This window comes from Dendrobates tinctorius, unplaced genomic scaffold, assembly GCF_039654945.1.
Source record: "Dendrobates tinctorius isolate UK_male_01 unplaced genomic scaffold, ASM3965494v1 ptg000015l, whole genome shotgun sequence".
NCBI lineage: Eukaryota > Metazoa > Chordata > Amphibia > Anura > Dendrobatidae > Dendrobates > Dendrobates tinctorius.
In genome coordinates, this window is record NW_027361683.1 from 55,530,799 (window position 1) to 55,553,240 (window position 22,442).

General features: G+C 43.7%; 1 protein-coding gene across 1 annotated transcript; it reads left to right on the forward strand.

Moving 5' to 3' along the window:
- The first annotated feature begins 217 nt into the window (after positions 1-217).
- On the forward strand, positions 218-22,413 carry PTAFR (platelet activating factor receptor). Its single transcript, XM_073562190.1, has 2 exons — positions 218-345; positions 20,273-22,413. The coding sequence occupies exon 2, from the start codon at positions 20,319-20,321 to the stop codon at positions 21,372-21,374; it is 1,056 nt and encodes a 351-aa protein (XP_073418291.1). The 5' UTR covers positions 218-345; positions 20,273-20,318; the 3' UTR covers positions 21,375-22,413.
- Positions 22,414-22,442: the final 29 nt, after the last annotated feature.

The following is a 22,442-nucleotide window of genomic DNA, read 5'->3' on the forward strand; positions in this document are numbered from 1 at the left end:
ACATGCCTTTTGCTACTGAATGACTTTATAATCTCTCCAGAACATTATTGTCAAAACTTGATCATGGTGAGGTTGCTTTTGTTTTCGCCTACTCTTACGAAAACCCGGATTTGTGAAATTTTTATGCCGTCCTACCACTTCTGTTTTTATTTATTTATTTTTTTTAACTAGAATTATCAGGCTTCCTGTTCTCTACTGTTTCCTAAAACATTTTCATCTTAGTTGTTTGAGGACAGCTGTCAGTGGCATGATCAGAAAAAGAATAGACTTATCTTACATCAGTACAGCAGAGACAAGAGTTGACAGAAGACAGTTTTAGTAAACTGGAAGTCAATCACAGATAAGGTAATATTTTCATTGTCATCACCTCATTTTGTGGTTTATTAGGAAAAAAACGCATCATGTCATATATAGTTCTGGTACTAACAGTTATGACAATATATTAGTAGGGTATTTTGTTAAATATGTACTTTTAATTGCTGTTAAAATATATGAAACTGCAATATATTATTTGGCTTCTTTTATTTGTATATAATTGCTTCTATAACTTATTGGGCAACTAAGACTGCTCCAACTATTTCTGCAATTAATTTTTGCTCTCCATATTACGCCATCTAGAAGTTGTTACAAGTAGCCCTTCCTCTATGCTTTGATAGATCCATTTTTACACTAAGTCTTTGCTTGAATTTTATAGATTTTTAGAACAGAATTTCTCAAAAATAGAAATTACTTTTTTAAACCCAGACTCATTCTTCAATATATCTAAATTGCACATTCTTTACTTGTTCACAAAAAAAATTAATTGAAAAGATGTCACATAATCATCTAGTCTAAATCTTGGGTATTTTTTATAAAAGAGGTCTTCTGGAGAGATTTCATTTTACCTTTCCCTACATACAGCGACATGTAACAGTTTGGCCACCCCTGGTCTAAATTACTGTTATTAGGAACAGTTTAGCAAGTTGAAGGTGAAATGATCTTTTCCTGAAATGCTGTGCCCTTTTTTCTCCACACATACTTTTGATCATTGTTGCCAAATAGCTCTGTATTAACCTCATCAGTCAACAGGACTTTGCTTCCAAAATGTATCAGGCTTGTTTAGATGTTGTTTTGCATACTTAAGAAGCTGAATTTTATGGTGAGGACACAGGAGAGGTTTTCTTCTGATGACGTTTTCATAAATCCTATATTTGTGCAGGTGTCTCGGAACTGTAGAACAATGTACTATCACTCCAGAGTCTGCTAAATCTTTCAGAAGGTCTTTTGCAGTCAATGGGGGTTCTGATTTGCCTCTCTAGAAATCATACAAGCAGCTCTCACTCAAATTTTGCTTGGTCTTCCAGACATTATCTTGACCTCTACTGTTTCTGCCATTTCTTAATTACTTTTTCGAAAGGGCAACTTGAAAACACTTTGCTATCATTTTATACCATTTTCATTTTCAGAGTGCTAGGCAGCTGCTTAGAAGAACCTATGGCTGCTGTTTTTTGGCACAAGGTTAGAGGAGATTGGGTTTTTATAAAGCTGGGAAATTTGCATTACCTGTTTTTTCTTAATGATGATAGTGAACAAGCCATAAACCTAACAGGCTGATTAAAGTCTGAAACCTTGTTTATTTGGGCACATAAATCTTCAAGGGTGCCTAAACTTTTGCATCGGCCCATTTTCCTTCTTGTAATTTTTAAAATGTAAAAAATGGCCATAAATATATATATATATATATATATATATATTTTTTTTTTTAATAAATAGTAGGAAATGTGTCATATTTAACTTTAGAACTTTAGGCATTTCAGAGATGATTTCTTCTTCAACTTGGTTAAAATAACAGTAATTTTCACCAGGGGTGCCCAAACTTTTGCATGCTGTTTGGTCCCCAAATGTTATTACTCTACTGATATAGGGTTAATCTACAGGTTAATAGCATTATAATGCTGCCAAGCTGCCTAACTGAAAGCACATTTACCAGGAGAAAATTAACTTTATTACTCTGAGCTGCTGACTTTCAGTCATAGAGGCTTGCATAGAGCAGCTACTGTCACCGTAAACTGCACAGAGAGTGGTGGCTGTAAGCATGCTTCCGCAGTTTGATAGCTTGCTCTGGAGGGCATCTGTGCAGAATGAGCTCTCAAAGTGTCAGTTCATTCTTAAAGCTGTCATGATCCAGGTCAGGGTTTGCTTTCTGCTTCCCAACCTGGTCAGGCGGGGGTTAACCTTTTCTGCCTCTCTCTGGTGTGTGGGTGGCTATTTCCCTGCGCTGTGGCTGGCAACTGATGTCAGTGATAGTTCATATCTTTGGTGAGAGCAGCTGACCTAGCATACCCCGAGTGTGTTCCTTGTTACCTGTCTGCCCTTATTTGTATTTTCCCCCTTCCCTACCTCTGACTTAGTGTTTTCTGTGTGACTGTTCCCCGCAGTGTATGACTCGGCTTGACTTCTGAGCTGCTCATCTGTCTTCCTTCCTGTTTTGGATTGTTCTGTCTGGCTCTGACCTTTGGTGTGTTACTGCCTGTGCTTTTGTCTCGTCCTCTTGTTACCACGCTCCTGACCAACGTTTTGACCTCTGGCTTGCTTCAGACCTTGCTCCTGCCTTCCCCTCTGACACTGCGTTCCTGGCTGTTGCTGACTTGGCTTGTACGACCTCTCTACTGCCCCTAGCAGTGTTTGCTCAGCTCTACAGGTCTTAGGGCAGTACAGTGGCTCAGTGGATAGCGCTGGAGTCCTGGGTTCAATTCCCACCAAGGACAACATCTGCAAGGAGTTTGTATGTTCTCCCCATGTTTGCGTGGGTTTCCTCCGGGTACTCCAGTTTCCACATTCCAAAGACATACTGATAGGGAATTTAGATTGTGAGCCCCATCAGGGACAGTGATGATAATACGTGCAAACTGTAAAGCGCTGCGGAATATGTTAGTGCTATATAAAAATAAAGATGGTTATTATTATTTGCTTGAGGTGAGATTATTATTTATTATTTGCTTGAGGTTTCCTCCATTCTTCACCCTATGGTGGCTGTCCCTGTATTGCAGGACATTATCACTGACCAATATTTAACCTAGTGGAGGTCTATTTTTTTTTTCTGTGGTATGGATCCGCTCCGCACCTTGACAGATGAAGTAGCCAGTCTTATACAAATGATGCAGAATTTGTCTGTAGAGCATAGGGCCTTGACTATGTCCCACCAGCAAGTACAGAGAGAGCTGGCTGAGACAGTTAAGACTGTCCGAGGTGCTGCCTCGGCGTCTGTCAGTAAGGATGGCGATGCATTTCCCTGAACCTTCTGTTAAACTCCCTGACAACTTCTTTGGTGAGAAGGAAAAGTTCCATGTGTTCAGGGAAAGTTGTAACTTGTTGTTTTCCCTTAGACACCAATTTTCGGGGTATGAGAGTCAGCGAATGGGAAATATATCTTTACTCAGGGAAGGTCCGCAGTCTTGGGCCTTCTCTTTACCCCCGACCATCTCAGAGCCCAGAGAGAGTGTCTGTGGATAGGTTTTTTGACGCCCTAGGATTAATTTATGATGACCGGATCAGATTGGCGGAGGACATGATCAGTGGTCTGTCTCAGGGGAAGCTTTCTGCTGAGTGGTAAAGCGCAGAATTTAGGGGATGGTCTCCCAAGGTGTCCTGGAATGACTCAGCGCTCAGGTGTCAATTTCGGAAGGGACTATCTGATCATCTAAAATATGCTCTGGCCCTTCATCCACCGCCCAGTTTCCTGGAGGTGGCAATGATGCAGGCTGTCCGTATGGATCGGAGACTACGAGAGAGAGTCCTGCAACAGGAGTCCCCTCCATTGCTTCTGGTCAAGTCAGAGTTGGTGCCTCAAGCTGAACCCATGGAGGTGGGGGCCACCACCTTCAAGGTGAGGGAGAGGGGACGGCGATGGGAAGACAAACTCTGCTTTTACTGTGGTGCTCCGGGACATTGGAAGAAGGACTATCATTCTTGTCCTTCGACCTCCAAGGTGTCGGGAAACGTCTAAGTCTAGGTAGCTGTCGAGGAGGTTACCCAGACTCTCAGGTACATTTCGCCTCATTTATTAAAGTACTGCTTACAGTGGAACTTGGTGTTAGGAACTGTTTTACGCCCACTTCAGCTTTTGTGGACTGTGGGTCGTCGGTGAACCTGATTGGCTCTAAATTGGTGGCCATTTGCAAGTTAGGGACAGTTAGGTTGGAAACCCCCATGAATGTTGTGGCCATTGATTCTACACCCCTCACTAAGGATGGTATCCATTTTGTCTCTGAAGAATTTATTCTCAAGGTGGGGGCTGTACACCAGGAGCGCATTTCATGTATTATTTTGGACAATCTTCCTGCAGGGCTGGTGTTAAGGTTTCCCTGGTTGCAACTACACAACCCGGTTATTGATTGGAAGTCCCGGGATATTGTGAAATGGGGACCTAATTGTTCCAATAATTGCTGTGTTTCTGTATCTGTGTCATCCATCAGTCTGGAGGGTATTTATGAGTACCTGAAGGACTTTGAGGATGTTTTTTAAGAAAAAGAGGCTGAGGTTTTAGCACCACACTGCCCCTTTGATTGTAGTATTGACCTTGTTCCTAATGCTAAATTGCCCAAGGCCTGTATATACAATCTCTCTGGTTCAGAGAGAGTGGCCATGAAAGAATATATCTCCGAGAGTCTTTGTAAAGGACACATTCGCCCTTCTGTTTCTCCCGTGTCGGCGGGGTTCTTTTTTGTAAAGAAAAAGGACGGTGGATTGCACCCATGCCTCTATTTTCGAGAGTTAAATAAGATAACGGTGAGGAATACGTACCCTCTCCCACTTATTCCTCATTTATACAATCAATTGTCTGGGGCCAAATGGTTTTCCAAGTTGGATCTCTGAGGGGCATATAACCTTATCCAGATACGGGTGGGGGATGAGTGGAAAATTACATTTCTCACATCTGAGGGGCTCTTTGAGAATTTAGTTATGCCTTTGGTCTGATTAATGCACCAACAGTTTTCCAGAACTTTATTAACTATGTTTTTGCTGACTTTATTGGGCATTTTATTGTGGTTTATCTGGACAATATTTTAATCTACTCGCCGGATAAACAGACTCACATGGGTCACCTTCATATGGTTCTTCAGAGGCTCCGGGAGAACTCTCTATTTGCTAAACTAGAAACGTAATGAAAAAAGGAGAGGAACAGAGTCTATGCTAGTATGGAAAAATACTAACGTTTATTTATTACAAAAATGACATAAAAATTTCATAAATATGCAAGAAAACATATATATATATATATATATATATATATATATATATATATATATATATATATATATATAGAGTAGGTGTGAGCAGAAACAATTAGCAGAAGTAGATGAGCATCATAAGGTGACCTAAATACCCTAGATCATAACAGGGGCGCCATGTTTCCACATTAAGACATGTTGGGCATATAATGAAGAGTCACAGATTCAAGTCAGTATTTTTTTAGGGCAAAAAAAAGAGAATTCAAAAGTGACGATATATCCTAAGGATAGGGTAAAGTAAGATGCCTAGGCTCCTCCAGTGTACTGACCACCAGAATTGAAAAACGCCACAGAACTGTGCACAAAGTTGTATTGGTCCTAAGCAGTACCAGTGGTTGGTCAGACCCATAGAGAGCATAAGAGGTGGAATCAGGTGGCTCGATCCCCAACGCACGTTTCGGTGTGGATTTCCTTCTTCAGGGATCGGGCCACCTACTTCCACCTCTTAAACATGACGGGTAATGATTTATTTAGTCATCTTATTCATTTGAAACGTCACTGTATGACTATGTAGCCTCAGGTTTAACTAACTTCCTAGGATAGGGGCTTTTTTCATGGCTGCTTATGCTCTCTATGGGTCTGACCAACCACTAGTACTGCTTTTTGTGCCTGATCAGTTTCGTCTCAGGGTGCTTTGGGAGTTCCACGACTTGGCCCTGAGTGGGCATCCTGGAATCTCGGCCACCCGTAAAGCCATCGCTAGGTTGCTTTGGTGGTCGTCTTTGTCCTCCATAAAAACACTCCCATAACCGGCCGGGGAATTGGTGCTTTTGCAGATTCCAGATAGACCATGGACTTATCTGTCCATGGATTTTCATGGATTTTATCACAGATCTTCCTCCTTCTAATGGTAATACTGTCATCTGGGTGGTTGTGGACAGATTTAGTAAGCAAGCGCATTTTGTGCCTTTGACAGCCTTGCCCAATTCTGAAACTTTATCTAGATTGTTTGTGGAACAACTGTTCCACAAACAATCTAGTTAAAGTTTCAGCATGCAACTGCATGGTGTGCCTTTGAATGTGGTCTCGGATAGGGGGTACAGTTTGTGTCCAAGTTTTGGAGGGCGTTTTGTAAAAAGTTGGGTATTTAATTGACTTTTTTACCCTCTGGAGACTAATGGTCAAACTGAGAGGACCAATCAGTCTCTGGAACAAATTTTGCGATGTGTGACCGCTGCCTGGCAGGATGATTGGTTCTCTTCTTTACTTTGGCGGAATTTGCTTTTAACAACCGCATTAATTAGTCCACGGGCACCTCCCCTTTTTTCTGCAATTATGGTTTTCACACTCATTTTGGGGAATTTCCTTGATTAGATTTGGGGTGTCCCTGGGCAGATTTGGCTATCCGGTGGTTGGGGGAGGTGTGGAAGGAGGTCCAGAAGAATATTGGGGAGGCTAAAGGCCCCGACACACACAGCGAGATCGCCAGCCAGATCGCTGATTTTGTGACGCCACAGAGATCTCGCCAGCGACATCGCTGTGTGTGACATGTATCAGCGACCGGCCCCCCTGCCGGGTATCGCCGATCGTGCTCGAACGTCCTGGGCCATTTTTTGATCGTTGGTCTCCCGCTGGCCAGCACGCATCGCTGCGTGTTGCATCGGGAGAGCAGCGATCAGCGACGCTGGGAGCTGGTTTCCAATGTAAACAGTGGTTATCTAAGAGCCGCGTTGCTATTAGTTACCCGCAGTTTACCTTGGAAACCAGCGTGCACGTTGGTCCTGATCGCTGGTGGGTCTGTCTATGTGACAGCTCACCAGCGATCAGCTATGTCCCAGCGATCCCATCCACGACGGATCGTTGGTGGGATCGCTGGGACATTGATGCATGTAACGGGGCCTTTAGGGAAAATATACATTTTTTTTGCTGACAAAAGACGGACTGTGGGGCCTGTATTCCGGGTAGGGGATGAGGTTTGGTTATCTACCAGGAATATTAGATGCTATCACATTGCATAGGTTCAGACATTTGTTCAACAGGTGGCAACATCTCTCGTGTAGTTTTGTGTTCACGTAAACGCCGATCCACCTGAATGGCTAATGACATAGAATCGTCAAGACCAGAGGGAACAGGAAATCCCACCATAGTATCCTTTACAGTTTCTGACAAACCCTTCTGAAAGAGGGCTGCCAAGGCACCATCATTCCAGGTAGTAAGGACCGCCCACTTTCGGAATTTTTGACAGTACAACTCTGCCGAATCCCGACTCTGGCTTAATGCCAACAGGGTCTTTTCAGCCTGATCAATAGCATTAGGTTCATCATACAACAACCCCAAGGCTTGAAAAAAATGCGTTCACATTATTCAGAATAGGATCATCAGGTTTAAAAGAAAACACCCAATCCTGGGGATCGCCGCGCAGCAAAGAGATGACAATTTTAAACTGCTGCGCGGAGTTCCCCGACAAGTTAGGCTTCAAGGCAAAAAATAATTTACAATTATTCTTGAAATTCAAGAATTTAGACCGATCCCCAAAAAACACATCAGGAGTAGGAATCTTTGGTTCAGCAGCATGTGAATGAGCAAGATAGGCGGAAATTCCCCGCACTTCAGCAGCGAGCTGCTCCACACGATCAGACAATTGCTTCATCTCCATTGAGAGAAAAATTCCCCCTACGGCCTCAGAGACATAGAGGAAAAAATATGCACAAAAAAAAATTCTGACACTTTTTTTTTTTTTTTTTGGTATGGCTGGTGATTCTGTTATGAGGAGTCACCGAAGGAGAAAAAAACAAAATACTAGCTAAGTCCAGAAAAACCAGAGAGGTTGGCAGCTATCGGATTGCAGACCCCTGAACCTATCCACAACAACTAGCAGTAGCCGTGGGGGGTTCCTACGGTGGCCTAGACCCCTCAATCACAGCCGGAGAACTACATAGCCTAAAGACAGAAAGGGGAAAAACTAAACTGCCCCAGAGCAGACCCCAAAGCAATAGGCAGCCTGTTGTGAGTTCATTTTCCCCTTCGTCACTGAGGTCTGGTGAACTCCCTATTCTGGTAAAGGAAGGTAATGAGCCTGATTATCAGGCACCTGAGCCTAATGATGATGACTGGCTGAGTGGAGTCACGGACTGGATATAAGGCTGCCGACGCCCTTCTGCCCTGCGGGTGATTTCTCTGTGGACTTCTAGGAGACCAGTCTGATTCCTGCTCCTCTAAAGCTAATTTTTCTGCTTTGCCTTTTTGCATTTGTGTTTTGTTTTTGTTTGCCTTGCTTTTCTGGATTCTGCCATTCCCTGCTGGGGTGAGCTGAATCTCCTTTTGCCGGTTGCTCTGTCTTCAGAATATTCCTGAGTACTGACATAATTTTTTGAAGCCTAGTGTCTTCAGGGCCTTTTTCACTGTCAGTCTGTTGGCTCTTATTTTCATAGGGTTTTTCATGGATTGCAGACAGCAGCCTTCCTGTCCTTTCCTACCTAGTTAGCTTGGGCCCCGTCTTTGCTCAGTCTATCTTTCTGTCTGTGTTAGTGTTCTTTCTTCTTGCTTCACCGTCATTATATGTTGGGGGCTGCCTTTTGCTTTGGGGTCTGCTCTGGGGCAGTTTAGATTTCCCTTTCTGTCTTTAGGCTATATAGTCCTCTGGCTGTGATCGAGGGGTCTAGGGCATCATAGGAACCCCCCACGGCTACTGCTAGTTGTGTTGATAGGTTCAGGGGTCTGCAATCCAATAGTTGCCAACTTCTCTGGTTTTCTGGACTTAGCTAGCATTTCTGTTTTTGCCTCCTACGGTGACTCATTCATAACAGAATCACCAGCCATACCGCAGATCCTAGGGTACTCAATAGCAGGAAAGAATTGTGTTTAAAAAAAAAAAAAAAGTGTGTATATTCTTTCCTCTATATCTCTGAGGCCGTAGGGGGAATTTTTTTTTTTCTCTCAATGGAGATAAAGCAATTGTCTGATCGTGTGGAGCAGCTCGCTGCGGAAGTGCGGGGAATTTCCGCCTACCTTGCTCATTCGCATGCTGTTGAACCAAAGATCCCTACACCTGATGTATTTTTTGGGGATCGATCTAAATTTTTGAGTTTCAAAAATAATTGTAAATTATTTTTTGCCTTGAAGCCTAACTCGTCAGGGAGCTCCGCGCAGCAGGTTAAAATTGTCATCTCTTTGCTGCGTGGCGATCCCCAGGATTGGGCGTTTTCTTTGAAACCAGATGATCCTATTCTGACTAATGTGAACGCATTCTTTCAAGCCTTGGGGTTGTTGTATGACGAACCTAATGCTATTGATCAGGCTGAAAAGACCCTGTTGGCATTGAACCAGGGTCGAGATTCTGCAGAGTTGTACTGTCAAAAGTTCCGAAAGTGGGCGGTCCTTACTACCTGGAATGATAATGCCTTGGCTGCTCTCTTTCGGAAGGGTTTGTCAGAAGCCGTAAAAGATACTATGGTGGGATTTCCTTTGCCCTCTGGTCTGGACGATTCTATGTCATTAGCCATTCAGGTTGATCGGCGTTTACGTGAACGCAGGATTGCACGAGAGGTGTTGCCACCGGTTGAACAGACATCTGAACCTATGCAATGTGATAGAGTTTTGTCTAAGGCGCAACGTCAGGAGTTCAGAAGGCGGGAAAAGCTGTGTTTTTTCTGTGGAGATGCCTCGCATATTATTTCTGTTTGTCCAAAACGAGAGAAACGCTTTGCACACACGTTTTCTGTTGGTGGTGTTCAACCTAAGTTTCTTCTGGCAATTAATCTGATCTGCTCCCTGTCCACATTTTCCGCCAAGGCTTTTGTGGATTCGGGAGCAGCGCTAAACCTAATGGACTTGGATTTTGCTAAACGTTGTGGATTTCCGATGACACCTCTGCAGACGCCTATCCCTTTGAGGGGGATTGATGCTACTCCTTTGGCGAAAAATAAACCTCAGTTTTGGACCCAGGTGGTCATGCGGGTCACCCCAGACCAAGAAAATTGCAGATTTTTGGTGTTGCATGGTCTGCATGATGCCGTTGTTCTGGAGTTTCCCTGGTTACAAATTCATAATCCAGTTTTGGATTGGAAATCTGTGTCTGTGGTGAGTTGAAGTTGTCGGTGTGCCTTTAGTGAGGCTCCAGTTTTTTCCACCTCTCCTCAGTCGCATGATGTTCCTGACTATTTGGCGGACTTTTATGATGTATTTAGTGAGAATGAGTCTGCATCTTTGCCTCCTCATAGGAGTTATGACTGTGCAATTGAACTGAGCCCGGGGTGTAAATTTCCCAAGGGTCGGCTCTTCAATTTATCTGTACCCGAGCACGAGGCTATGCGATCCTATATTAAGGAGGCGTTGGAGAAGGGTCATATTAGACCATCCTCTTCACCCTTAGGTGCCGTTTTTTTTTTGTAGCCAAAAAGGATGAATCATTAAGACCTTGTATTGATTATCGTGCCCTCAACAAAATTACTGTTAAATATCAGTATCCGTTACCCCTGATTTTTGATCTGTTCTCCAGAGTTAAAGGTGCTTGCTGGTTTACCAAGCTTGACCTCAGGGGGGCATATAATCGTATCCGCATTAAGCATGGGGATGAATGGAAGACGGCGTTTAATACTCCGGAGGGACATTTTGAGTACCTGGTGATGCCTTTTGGGCTCACTAATGCCCCTTCTGTCTTCCAGTGCTTCATGAACGATATTTTCCGAGACTTTGTCGATAAATTTTTGATTATCTATCTGGATGATATTTTGATCTTCTCCAAGGATTGGGATTCTCATGTGGAACATAATCGGACTGTGTTCCAGATCTTGAGGGAGAATTCCCTGTATGTCAAAGGATCGAAATGCCTTGTTGGGGTACAGAGGATTTCATTTTTGGGATTTATTTTGTCTCCGTCAACTATTGAAATGGACCCGGCCAAGGTACAGGCCATTTATGATTGAGTTCAGCCCACTTCTTTGAAGGCCCTCCAGAAGTTTTTGGGTTTTGCTAATTTTTATCGGAAATTTATAGCAAAATTTTCTAGTATTGCCAAGCCATTGACTGATCTGACTAAGAAGGGTGCTGATGTGTTGAATTGGTCTCCTGAGGCTGTTGCTTCCTTTCAGGAGCTGAAGCGAAGATTTACCTCCGCCCCGGTTTTGCGGCAACCTGATGTCTCGCTCCCGTTCCAGGTAGAGGTGGATGCTTCTGAAATTGGTGCAGGAGCTGTTTTGTCCCAAAGGGATCCTGTAACATCTAAAATGAATCCCTGTGCTTTCTTTTCCCGAAAGTTCTCTCCATCTGAACATAACTATGATGTGGGGAATCGGGAACTGTTGGCCATGAAATGGGCATTTGAGGAGTGGAGACATTGGTTGGAGGGAGCTAAACATCAAGTTGTGGTCCTCACTGACCACAAGAATTTGATTTACCTAGAGTCGGCTAAACGCTTGAACCCTAGACAGGCTAGGTGGGCCTTGTTTTTTACACGTTTTGATTTTGTGGTCTCTTTTCTTCCTGGAACTAAGAATGTCAAGGCAGACACCCTCTCTAGGAGCTTCTTTGCTGATTCTCCTGTGGTGACCAAGCCTGCTACCATCTTAGGCGAAGGGGTAGTTCTTTCTGCCATCTTGCCCGATTTGAGACTTGCTCTGCAAGAGTTCCAGGAGGACAAACCTGAGCGTTGTCCCAGTGGAAAGTTGTATGTTCCTGACCAGTGGAAGAAGAGAGTGATGTCTGAAGTTCATTGCTCTGCATTGGCTGGTCATCCAGGTATTTTTGGTACTAGAGATCTGGTGAGTTGCTCTTTTTGGTGGCCCACCTTGTCTCATGATGTCAGGAATTTTGTGCAGTCCTGTGGGACTTGCTCCTGGTCTAAATCTTGTTCTCGCTCTAGTGGGTTGTTGATGCCTTTGCCGGTCCCCAGGAGGCCATGGACCCATATTTCAATGGATTTCATCTCTGATATGCCGGTCTCTCAAAGAATGACTTATTTGGGTGATTTGTGATAGGTTCTCTAAGATGGTTCATCTTGTACCATTCCCTAAGTTGCCGTCTTCCTCTGAGTTGGTACCCCTGTTTTTGCAACAGGTGGTTGGCTTGCACGGGATTCCTGAGAACATTGTATCTGACAGAGGAGTTCAGTTTGTGTCTAGATTTTGGAGGACTTTCTGTTCCAAGCTGGGAATTCAGTTGTCCTTCTCTGCTTTTCACCCTCAGACCAATGGGCAGACAGAGAGAACAAACCAGACCTTGGAGTCGTATTTGAGATGTTTTATTTTCGTTGATCAGGATGATTGGGTTTCATTTTTGCCCTTGGCCGAATTTGCTTTAAATAATAGAGCTAGTTCTGCCACTTTGATGTCACCTTTTTTTGTAACTTTGGGTTTCATCCTCGATTTTCTTCAGGGCAGGTGGAGCCTTCTGCCTGCCCAGGTGTTGACACTGTGGTGGAGAGAATGCACCAGATCTGGGACCAAGTGGTGGATAAATTATCTCTCTCCCAGGAAAAGGCCCAGCGGTTTTCCAATCGACATAGGACCATTGGTCCCCAGTTTAAAGTGGGTGATATGGTGTGGTTATCATCAAAAAATATTGCTATGAAGGTGGCTTCTCCTAAGTTTAAGACTAGATTTATTGGACCTTACAAGATTTTGGAGATTATTAATCCGGTCTCTTTTCGTTTGGCTCTTCCTGTCACATTTAAAATCCATAATGTGTTCCATAAGTCCTTGTTGAAGAGGTTTGTTGAACCAGTTGTTCCTGGGCTGGCACCTCCGGACCCTGTATTGGTTGAAGGTAACATGGAATATGAGGTAGAGAAAATACTGGATTCCCGTCTGGCTAGACGGAGACTCCAGTATTTGGTTAAGTGGAAGGGTTATGGTCAGGAGGATAATTCCTGGGTCTCTGCCTCTGATATTCATGCCAAAAGATTGGTGCGTGCCTTTCATCGGGCTCACCCTGATCGCCCTGGTGGCGTGGTTGAGGGTTCGGTGACCCCTCCTCAAGGGGGAGGTACTGTTGTGAGTTCATTTTCCCCTTCGTCACTGAGGTCTGGTGAACTCCCTATTCTGGTAAAGGAAGGTAATGAGCCTGATTATCAGGCACCTGAGCCTAATGAGGATGACTGGCTGAGTGGAGTCACGGACTGGATATAAGGCTGCCGACACCCTTCTGCCCTGTGGGTGATTTCTCTGTGGACTTCTAGGAGACCAGTCTGATTCCTGCTCCTCTAAAGCTAATTTTTCTGCTTTGCCTTTTTGCATTTGTGTTTTGTTTTTGTTTGCCTTGCTTTTCTGGATTCTGCCATTCCCTGCTGGGGTGAGCTGAATCTCCTTTTGCCGGTTGCTCTGTCTTCAGAATATTCCTGAGTACTGACATAATTTTTTGAAGCCTAGTGTCTTCAGGGCCTTTTTCACTGTCAGTCTGTTGGCTCTTATTTTCATAGGGTTTTTCACGGATTGCAGAGAGCAGCCTTCCTGTCCTTTCCTATCTAGTTAGCTTGGGCCCCGTCTTTGCTCAGTCTATCTTTCTGTCTGTGTTAGTGTTCTTTCTTCTTGCTTCACAGTCATTATATGTTGGGGGCTGCCTTTTGCTTTGAGGTCTGCTCTGGGGCACTTTAGGTTTCCCTTTCTGTCTTTAGGCTATATAGTCCTCCGGCTGTGATCGAGGGGTCTAGGGCATCGTAGGAACCCCCCACGGCTACTGCTAGTTGTGTTGATAGGTTCAGGGGTCTGCAATCCGATAGCTGCCAACTTCTCTGGTTTTCTGGACTTAGCTAGCATTTCTGTTTTTGCCTCCTACGGTGACTCATTCATAACAGCAGCCCCCAACATATAATGAAGGTGAAGCAAGATGAAAACACTAACACAGATAGAAAAATAGGTTGAGCAAATGATGGGGCCCAAGCTAACTAAAATAGGACAGGATAGGAAAGCTGCTGTCTGCCATCCACAAAAACCCTATCCAAAATGTGCCAACCGACTGATAGGAAAAACAGGCCCTGAAGTCGCTAGGCTTCAAAAGACTAAATCAGCACTCAGGTATATTCTGAAGACAGAGCAAAAGATCAACAGATCAGAGACAAAAATGGAATTCAGCTCACCCCCGGCCGGGGATGGCAGAACTCCCAAAAAAACAAGGCAAAACAAAAACAATACTGAAGTGTACAAAGCAGAGCAGAAAAACTTAGCTTTGAGATGCAGGAATCAGACTGGTCTCAAAGAATTCAGCAGGATCACCAGCAAGGCAGAAGGGCGTTGGCTGCCTTATATCCAGTCCTCAATTCCAGCCACCCAGTGGCACCTAGCTGCACAGGCGTTTGGTAATCAGCCTCCCTACCTTCCTTCACCAGAGGAGGGAGTTCATCAGACCTCAATGGTGAAGGGAAAAATGAACTCACAACAGTACCTCCCCCTTGAGGAGGGGTCACCGAACCCTCATTCATGCCACCACGGCGATCCGATTAAAGGCACGCACCAATCTTTCGGCATGAATATCAGAGGCAGAGACCCAGGAATTATCCTCCTGACCATAACCCTTCCACTTAACCAAATACTGGAGTCTCCGTCTAGCCAGACGGGAATCCAGCATCTTCTCTACCTCATATTCCATGCTACCTTCAACCAATACAGGGTCAGGAGGTGTCACCACAGGAACTACTGGTTCAACAAACCTCTTCAACAAGGACTTATGAAACACATTATGAATTTTAAATGTGACAGGAAGAGCCAACCGAAAAGAGACCGGATTAATAATCTCCAAAATCTTGTAAGGTCCAATAAATCTAGGCTTAAACTTAGGAGAAGCCACCTTCATAGCGATATTTTTTGATGATAACCAAACCATATCACCCACCTTAAACTGAGGACTAACGGTCCTGCGCCGGTTGGAAAACCGCTGGGCCTTTTCCTGGGAGAGAGACAACTTATCCACTACTTGGTCCCAGATCTGGTGCATTCTCTCCACCACAGTGTCAACACCTGGGCAGGCAGAAGAAAATCGAGGGTGAAACCCAAAGTTACAAAAAAAGGTGACATCAAAGTGGCAGAACTAGCTCTATTATTTAAAGCAAATTTGGCCAAGGGCAAAAATGAAACCCAATCATCCTGATCGGCAGAAATAAAACATCTGAAATATGACTCCAAAGTCTCGTTTGTTCTCTCCGTCTGCCCATTGGTCTGAGGGTGAAACGCAGAGGAGAAGAACAACTGAATTCCCAGCTTGGAACAGAAAGTCCTCCAAAATCTAGACACAAACTGAACTCCTCTGTCAGATACAATGCTCTCAGGAATCCCGTGCAAGCGAACCACCTGTTGCAAAAACAAGGGCACAAACTCAGAGGAAGATGGCAACTTAGGGAGTGGTACAAGATGGACCATCTTAGAGAATCTATCACAAATCACCCAAATAACAGTCAGTCATTCTCTGAGAGACAGGCATATCAGAGATAAAATCCATTGAAATATGGGTCCATGGCCTCCTGGGGACCGGCAAAGGCATCAACAAGCCACTAGAGCGAGAACAAGGTTTAGACCAGGAGCAAGTCCCACAGGACTGCACAAAATTCCTGACATCATGAGACAAGGCGGGCCACCAAAAAGACCGACTCACCAGATCTCTAGTACCAAAAATACCTGGATGACCAGCCAATGCAGAGCAATGAACTTCAGACATCACTCTCTTCCTCCACTGGTCAGGAACATACAACTTTCCACTGGGACAACGCTCAGGTTTGTCCTCCTGAAACTCTTCCAGAGCACGTCTCAAATCGGGCAAGATGGCAGAAAGAACTGCCCCCTCGCCTAAGATGGTAGCAGGCTTAGTCACAACAGGAGAATCAGCAAGGAAACTCCTAGAGAGGGCGTCTGCCTTGACATTCTTAGTGCCCGGAAGAAAAGAGACCACAAAATCAAAACGTGTGAAAAACAAGGCCCACCTAGCCTGTCTAGGATTCAAGCGCTTGGCCGACTCCAGGTAAATCAAATTCTTGTGGTCAGTAAGGACCACGACTTGGTGTTTGGCTCCCTCCAACCAATGTCTCCACTCCTCAAATGCCCATTTCATGGCCAACAGTTCCCGATTCCCCACATCATAGTTACGTTCGGATGGGGAGAACTTTCGGGAAAAGAAAGCACAAGGATTCATTTTAGATGTCACAGGAACTTTTTGGGACAACACCGCTCCTGCACCAATCTCAGAAGCGTCCACCTCCACCTGAAACGGGAGTGAGACATCAGGTTGCCGCAAAACCGGAGCAGAAGTGAATCTTCGCTTCAGCTCCTGAAAGGAAGAAACAGCCTCCGGAGACCAATTCAGCACATCAGCACCCTTCCTAGTCAAATCAGTCAATGGCTTGGCAATACCAGAAAAATTAGCTATAAATTTCCGATAAAAATTAGCAAAACCCAAAAACTTCTGGAGGGCCTTCAAAGAAGTGGGCTGAACCCAATCATAAATGGCCTGTACCTTGGCCGGGTCCATTTCAATAGTTGACGGAGACAAAATAAATCCCAAAAATGAAATCCTCTGTACCCCAAAAAGGCATTTCGATCCCTTGACATACAGGGAATTCTCCCTCAAAATCCGGAACACAGTCCGAACATGTTCCACATGAGAGTCCCAATTCTTGGAGAAGATCAAAATAGCATCCAGATAGATAATCAAAAATGTATCCACAAAGTCTCGGAATATATCGTTCATGAAGCACTGGAAGACAGAAGGGGCATTAGTGAGCCCAAAAGGCATCACCAGGTACTCAAAATGTCCCTCCGGAGTATTAAACGCCGTCTTCCATTCATCCCCATGCTTAATGCGAATCAGATTATACGCCCCCCTGAGGTCAAGCTTGGTAAACCAGCAAGCACCTTTAACTCTGGAGAATAGATCAGAAATCAGGGGTAACGGATACTGATATTTAACAGTAATTTTGATGAGGGCACGATAGTCAATACAAGGCCTTAATGAACCATCCTTTTTAGCCACAAAAAAAAACAGCACCTAAGGGTGTAGGGGATGGTCTAATATGACCCTTCTCCAATGACTCCTTAATATAGGATCGCATAGCCTCGTGCTCGGGTACAGATAAATTGAAAAGCTGACCCTTGGGGAATTTACACCCCGGGTTCAGCTCAATTGCACAGTCATAACTCCTATGAGGAGGCAAAGACGCAGACTCATTCTCACTAAATACATCATAAAAGTCAGCCAAATAGTCAGGAACATCATGCGACTGGGGAGAGGTGGAGAAAACAGGAGCAGCACTAAGGGCACACCGACAACCCCAACTCACCACAGACAAAGATTTCCAATCCAGAACTGGATTATGGATTTGCAACCAGGGAAACCCCAGAACAATGGTATCATGCAAATTATGCAACACCAAAAATCTGCAATTTTCTTGATGGTCTGGGGCGACCCGCATTACCACCTGGGTCCAAAACTGAGGTTTATTCTTCGCCAAAGGAGTAGCATCAATACCCCTCAAAGGGATAGGCGTCCGCAGAGGTGTCATAGGAAATCCACAATGTTTAGCAAAATCCAAGTCCATCAGGTTCAGAGCTGCTCCCGAATCCACAAAAGCATTGGCGGAAAATGTGGACAGGGAGCAGATCAGAGTAATTGCCAGAAGAAACTTAGGTTGAACACCACCCACAGAAAACGTGTGTGCACAACGTTTCTCTCGTTTAGGGCAGACAGAAATAATATGCGAGTCATCTCCACAAAAAAAACACAGCTTATTACGCCTTCTGCACTCCTGATGTTGCGCCCTAGACAAAACTCTATCACATTGCATAGGTTCAGACATTTGTTCAACAGGTGGCAACATCTCTCGTGTAGTTTTGCGTTCACGTAAACGCCGATCCACCTGAATGGCTAATGACATAGAATCGTCAAGACCAGAGGGAACAGGAAATCCCACCATAGTATCCTTTACAGTTTCTGACAAACCCTTCCGAAATAGGGCTGCCAAGGCACCATCATTCCAGGTAGTAGGGACCGCCCACTTTCGGAATTTGACAGTACAACTCTGCCGAATCCCGACCCTGGCTTAATGCCAACAGGGTCTTTTCAGCCTGATCAATAGCATTAGGTTCATCATACAACAACCCCAAGGCTTGAAAAAATGCATTCACATTATTCAGAATAGGATCATCAGGTTTAAAAGAAAACACCCAATCCTGGGGATCGCCACGCAGCAAAGAGATGACAATTTTAACCTGCTGCGCGGAGTTCCCCGACAAGTTAGGCTTCAAGGCAAAAAATAATTTACAATTATTCTTGAAATTCAAGAATTTAGACCGATCCCCAAAAAACACATCAGGAGTAGGAATCTTTGGTTCAGCAGCATGTGAATGAGCAAGATAGGCAGAAATTCCCCGCACTTCAGCAGCGAGCTGCTCCACACGATCAGACAATTGCTTCATCTCCATTGAGAGAAAAATTCCCCCTACGGCCTCAGACATATAGAGGAAAAAATATGCACAAAAAAAAAAAAAATTCTGACACACTTTTTTTTTTTTTTTAACAATTCTCTCCTGCTATTGAGTACCCTAGGATCTGCGGTATGGCTGGTGATTCTGTTATGATGAGTCACCGAAGGAGGAAAAAACAAAATACTAGCTAAGTCCAGAAAAACCAGAGAGGTTGGCAGCTATCGGATTGCAGACCCCTGAACCTATCCACAACAACTAGCAGTAGCCGTGGGGGGTTCCTACGGTGCCCTAGACCCCTCGATCACAGCCGGAGAACTACATAGCCTAAAGACAGAAAGGTGAAAAACTAAACTGCCCCAGAGCAGACCCCAAAGCAATAGGCAGCCCCCAACATATAATGAAGGTGAAGCAAGATGAAAACACTAACACAGATAGAAAAATAGGTTGAGCAAATGATGGAGCCCAAGCTAACTAAAATAGGACAGGATTGGAAAGCTGCTGTCTGCCATCCACAAAAACCCTATCCAAAATGTGCCAACCGACTGATAGGAAAAACAGGCCCTGAAGTCGCTAGGCTTCAAAAGACTAAATCAGCACTCAGGTATATTCTGAAGACAGAGCAAAAGATCAACAGATCAGAGACAAAAATGGAATTCAGCTCACCCCCGGCCGGGGATGGCAGAACTCCCAAAAAAACAAGGCAAAACAAAAACAAAACTGAAGTGTACAAAGCAGAGCAGAAAAACTTAGCTTTGAGATGCAGCAATCAGACTGGTCTCAAAGAATCCAGCAGGATCACCAGCAAGGCAGAAGGGCGTCGGCTGCCTTATATCCAGTCCTCAATTCCAGCCACCCAGTCATCATCTAGATGCCCAGGTGTTTGGTAATCAGCCTCACTACCTTCCTTCACCAGAGGAGGGAGTTCATCAGACCTCAACGGTGAAGGGAAAAATGAACTCACAACAATTAGACTTATGGTTCCTCCTGCTAAATTGGGGCTTAAGTTCATTGGTCCTTATGAGATCATGGAAGTGGTCAATCCTGTGGCTTTCCGTTTGCATCTTCCACCATCTCTATGGATCCCAAACGTATTCCATAAAGCCCTTTTGAAACCGTTGGCGTCTTCCTTTGAGAGGTCTCCATCTTCTCCACCACCAGTCTCGGTGGATGGCCAAGATGAGTATGAGGTGGAACGAAATGTGGACTCTCGGATGGTCTGTCGATCTCTTCAATATCTTGTTCATTGGAGGGTTACGGTCCTGAGGATCGGTCATGGGTTCCGGTGCGATTGGTACATGCGAATCGGTTGGTCTGGGCCTTTCATGCCAGATATCCAGAGAAACCCCCGTTGAGAGGAGGGTACTGTCATGATCCAGGTCGGGGTTTTTCTTTCTGCTTCCCGACCTGATCAGGTGGGAATTAACCTTTAATCATCATGAACAAGCAATGTTGGGAAATATTATCCAAGTGGTGATGTCACCGAGGTAACCAACTTCTCATCATTGTTTTACTATAGAAATCATGTAGCTAAGGTACGGATTTGAGACAAACAATGTTGCCAATTTATTGTACATATTTTATGTTTGTTTGGTTTTTGTTAATATCTCTATATACACTAGAATTATCACTGCTAATTCATTATTTTTGCTTTTTCTTTTCAAGGTGCACACAAATCCTGTTGAAGTCTTTGAATTTACCTATTGGGAACATGTCTCCACAAGAAAACATAAGTACACAGGACCAGTGTAAAGTGGATTCAGATTTCAGATACTCCCTTTTTACAGTATCATATAGCCTTATTTTTGTCATTGGATTCATTGCCAACAGCTACGTTCTATGGGTTTTTGCTAAAGTTTATCCAACTAAAAGGCTGAGTGAAATTAAAATATTTATGATAAATTTAACAGTCGCTGACCTCCTATTTTTGGTGACACTGCCGCTCTGGATTGTATATTACAAAAATAGAGGGAATTGGGTAATGCCAGACTTTCTCTGCAATGTGGCAGGCTGTTTCTTTTTTATTAACACGTACTGTTCTATTGCTTTTCTTGGAGTCATCAGTTACAACAGATATCAAGCTGTTACGAGACCTGTAGAGACTGCCCAGTCCACTGCCAGATTCAGAGCAAAATGTATCTCAGCATGTGTTTGGATCCTCATATTTTCTAGCTCTTTGTACTTCCTTATAATTCCTGGGACCAACCAGATAGTAAACAGTGATGGTCAGAACAACACCCGCTGTTTTGAAGAATACAGTACTAAAAACAGAACTCCTGTGGCTGCCATTAACTTTATTTTGATTGCTGCCTTCTTTCTTATATTCCTCCTTATTTTAGTGTGCAATTTAGTGATTTTTAAGACTTTAGTCATCCAGTCAGTGCAAGCCAGACAGAGTGCAGAAATGAAGCGCCGTGCTGTGCATATGGTGGCCACTGTTCTAGGTGTTTTTGTGATTTGCTTTGTCCCACATCATATTGTTCATGGACCCTGGACCTTGACCGTTTTAGGATTGTGGCATGAAAATGACTGCAGATTTCTTCAAACCTTGAATGATGCTCATCAAGTAACTCTGTGCATCATGAGCACCAACTGCATGCTGGACCCCATCATCTACTGCTTCCTCACCAAAAAATTCAGGAAGCACCTCTCCGAACGCATCCAGCGCATGAGAAGAACTAGTAAGTTTTCTAGAAATACAACAGAAACAAATGTAGACGGTGCCCTTCCTCTCAAAGACCAGCAGTCTGCTTCAATTGAGCTCTAGAATGATGATTATGATTTTGTAAAGGTTTAAAAAGAATTTAGATACATTTGTCTTACTCAAAATATGCAACGGTATTTGAGGGTCTTAACCATCAATCAAAAAGGTAAATGTATAAGGAATACTATTATTAAACTTTAACTAGGATTTATAGTTACAATTAATGAGGCAAAATGTATGCAAATGAATTGTGCTTTTTAAGTATTTTTTAATGTATAGGTCACAACATTTCTCACCTTAACTTTCAAATCTATTCTTATTTGTATGTTGACTGAGCACAATTTATCAAATGTAGCTATTTTGAGAGCTGTCATATTTTCCATACACCATTAATTTTCTGTGTCTTCAGGAGGAGATAAGCCCCCGGTGATGGAAGAAGTCCAGAAAATGAGTATAGCACCTATGGATACCTGAAGAACATAATGAGATTAGTTTTTTCCAAAATTGTTTAATTTATAGAGAAATACATTTAAAAATTACTAACTATTGGTATCGGGTAAAAACTGGGACTTTTTTCCTTTACATGTGGGGGATCTACAGTATATAAATAGATTCATGTTATGAAAAAGGTTTTCTTAACTGAAAATGAAGAATACGAACTCTATAGTAGCTGGCATTACAAATGTTCAGAATTTATTTCTTGTGGATTATATGATGTAACATTAAAGGACTTGTCCTGTTTATAAAGATTATACATCAACTATATGATTATTCCAAATGTCTCCCTCTCCAGATTATAGCCTGGTGCTTTACACGAGAGAACGTTTCGTGAGGTAACTGATCATTTCAATAGCTAAGTCAGCCAACATATCCGTCTATGTATCATCTGAAACAATGAAGGGGACTGGCTTGGCTACTGAACTGAGTAGTCAACCAGTCCTCATCACATAAACACTAGTCACATGACAACACAAAAATGCTCTTCTGTGTGAAGTACAGGGGAAGAAGTGGAGCTGCCACACTGTGAACTGGAGTACATATGAGACAGCCAAGTATATGTATGTATTTTTTTAATGGACAAAATCTTTAAAGGGAACCTGTCAGCAGGATTGTGCACAAAAACCTACAGAC

Coding starts and splice junctions, on each gene's coding strand:
- PTAFR (XM_073562190.1), top strand. CDS start 20,319: ATGTCTCCACAAGAAAACATAAGTACACAGGACCAGTGTAAAGTGGAT.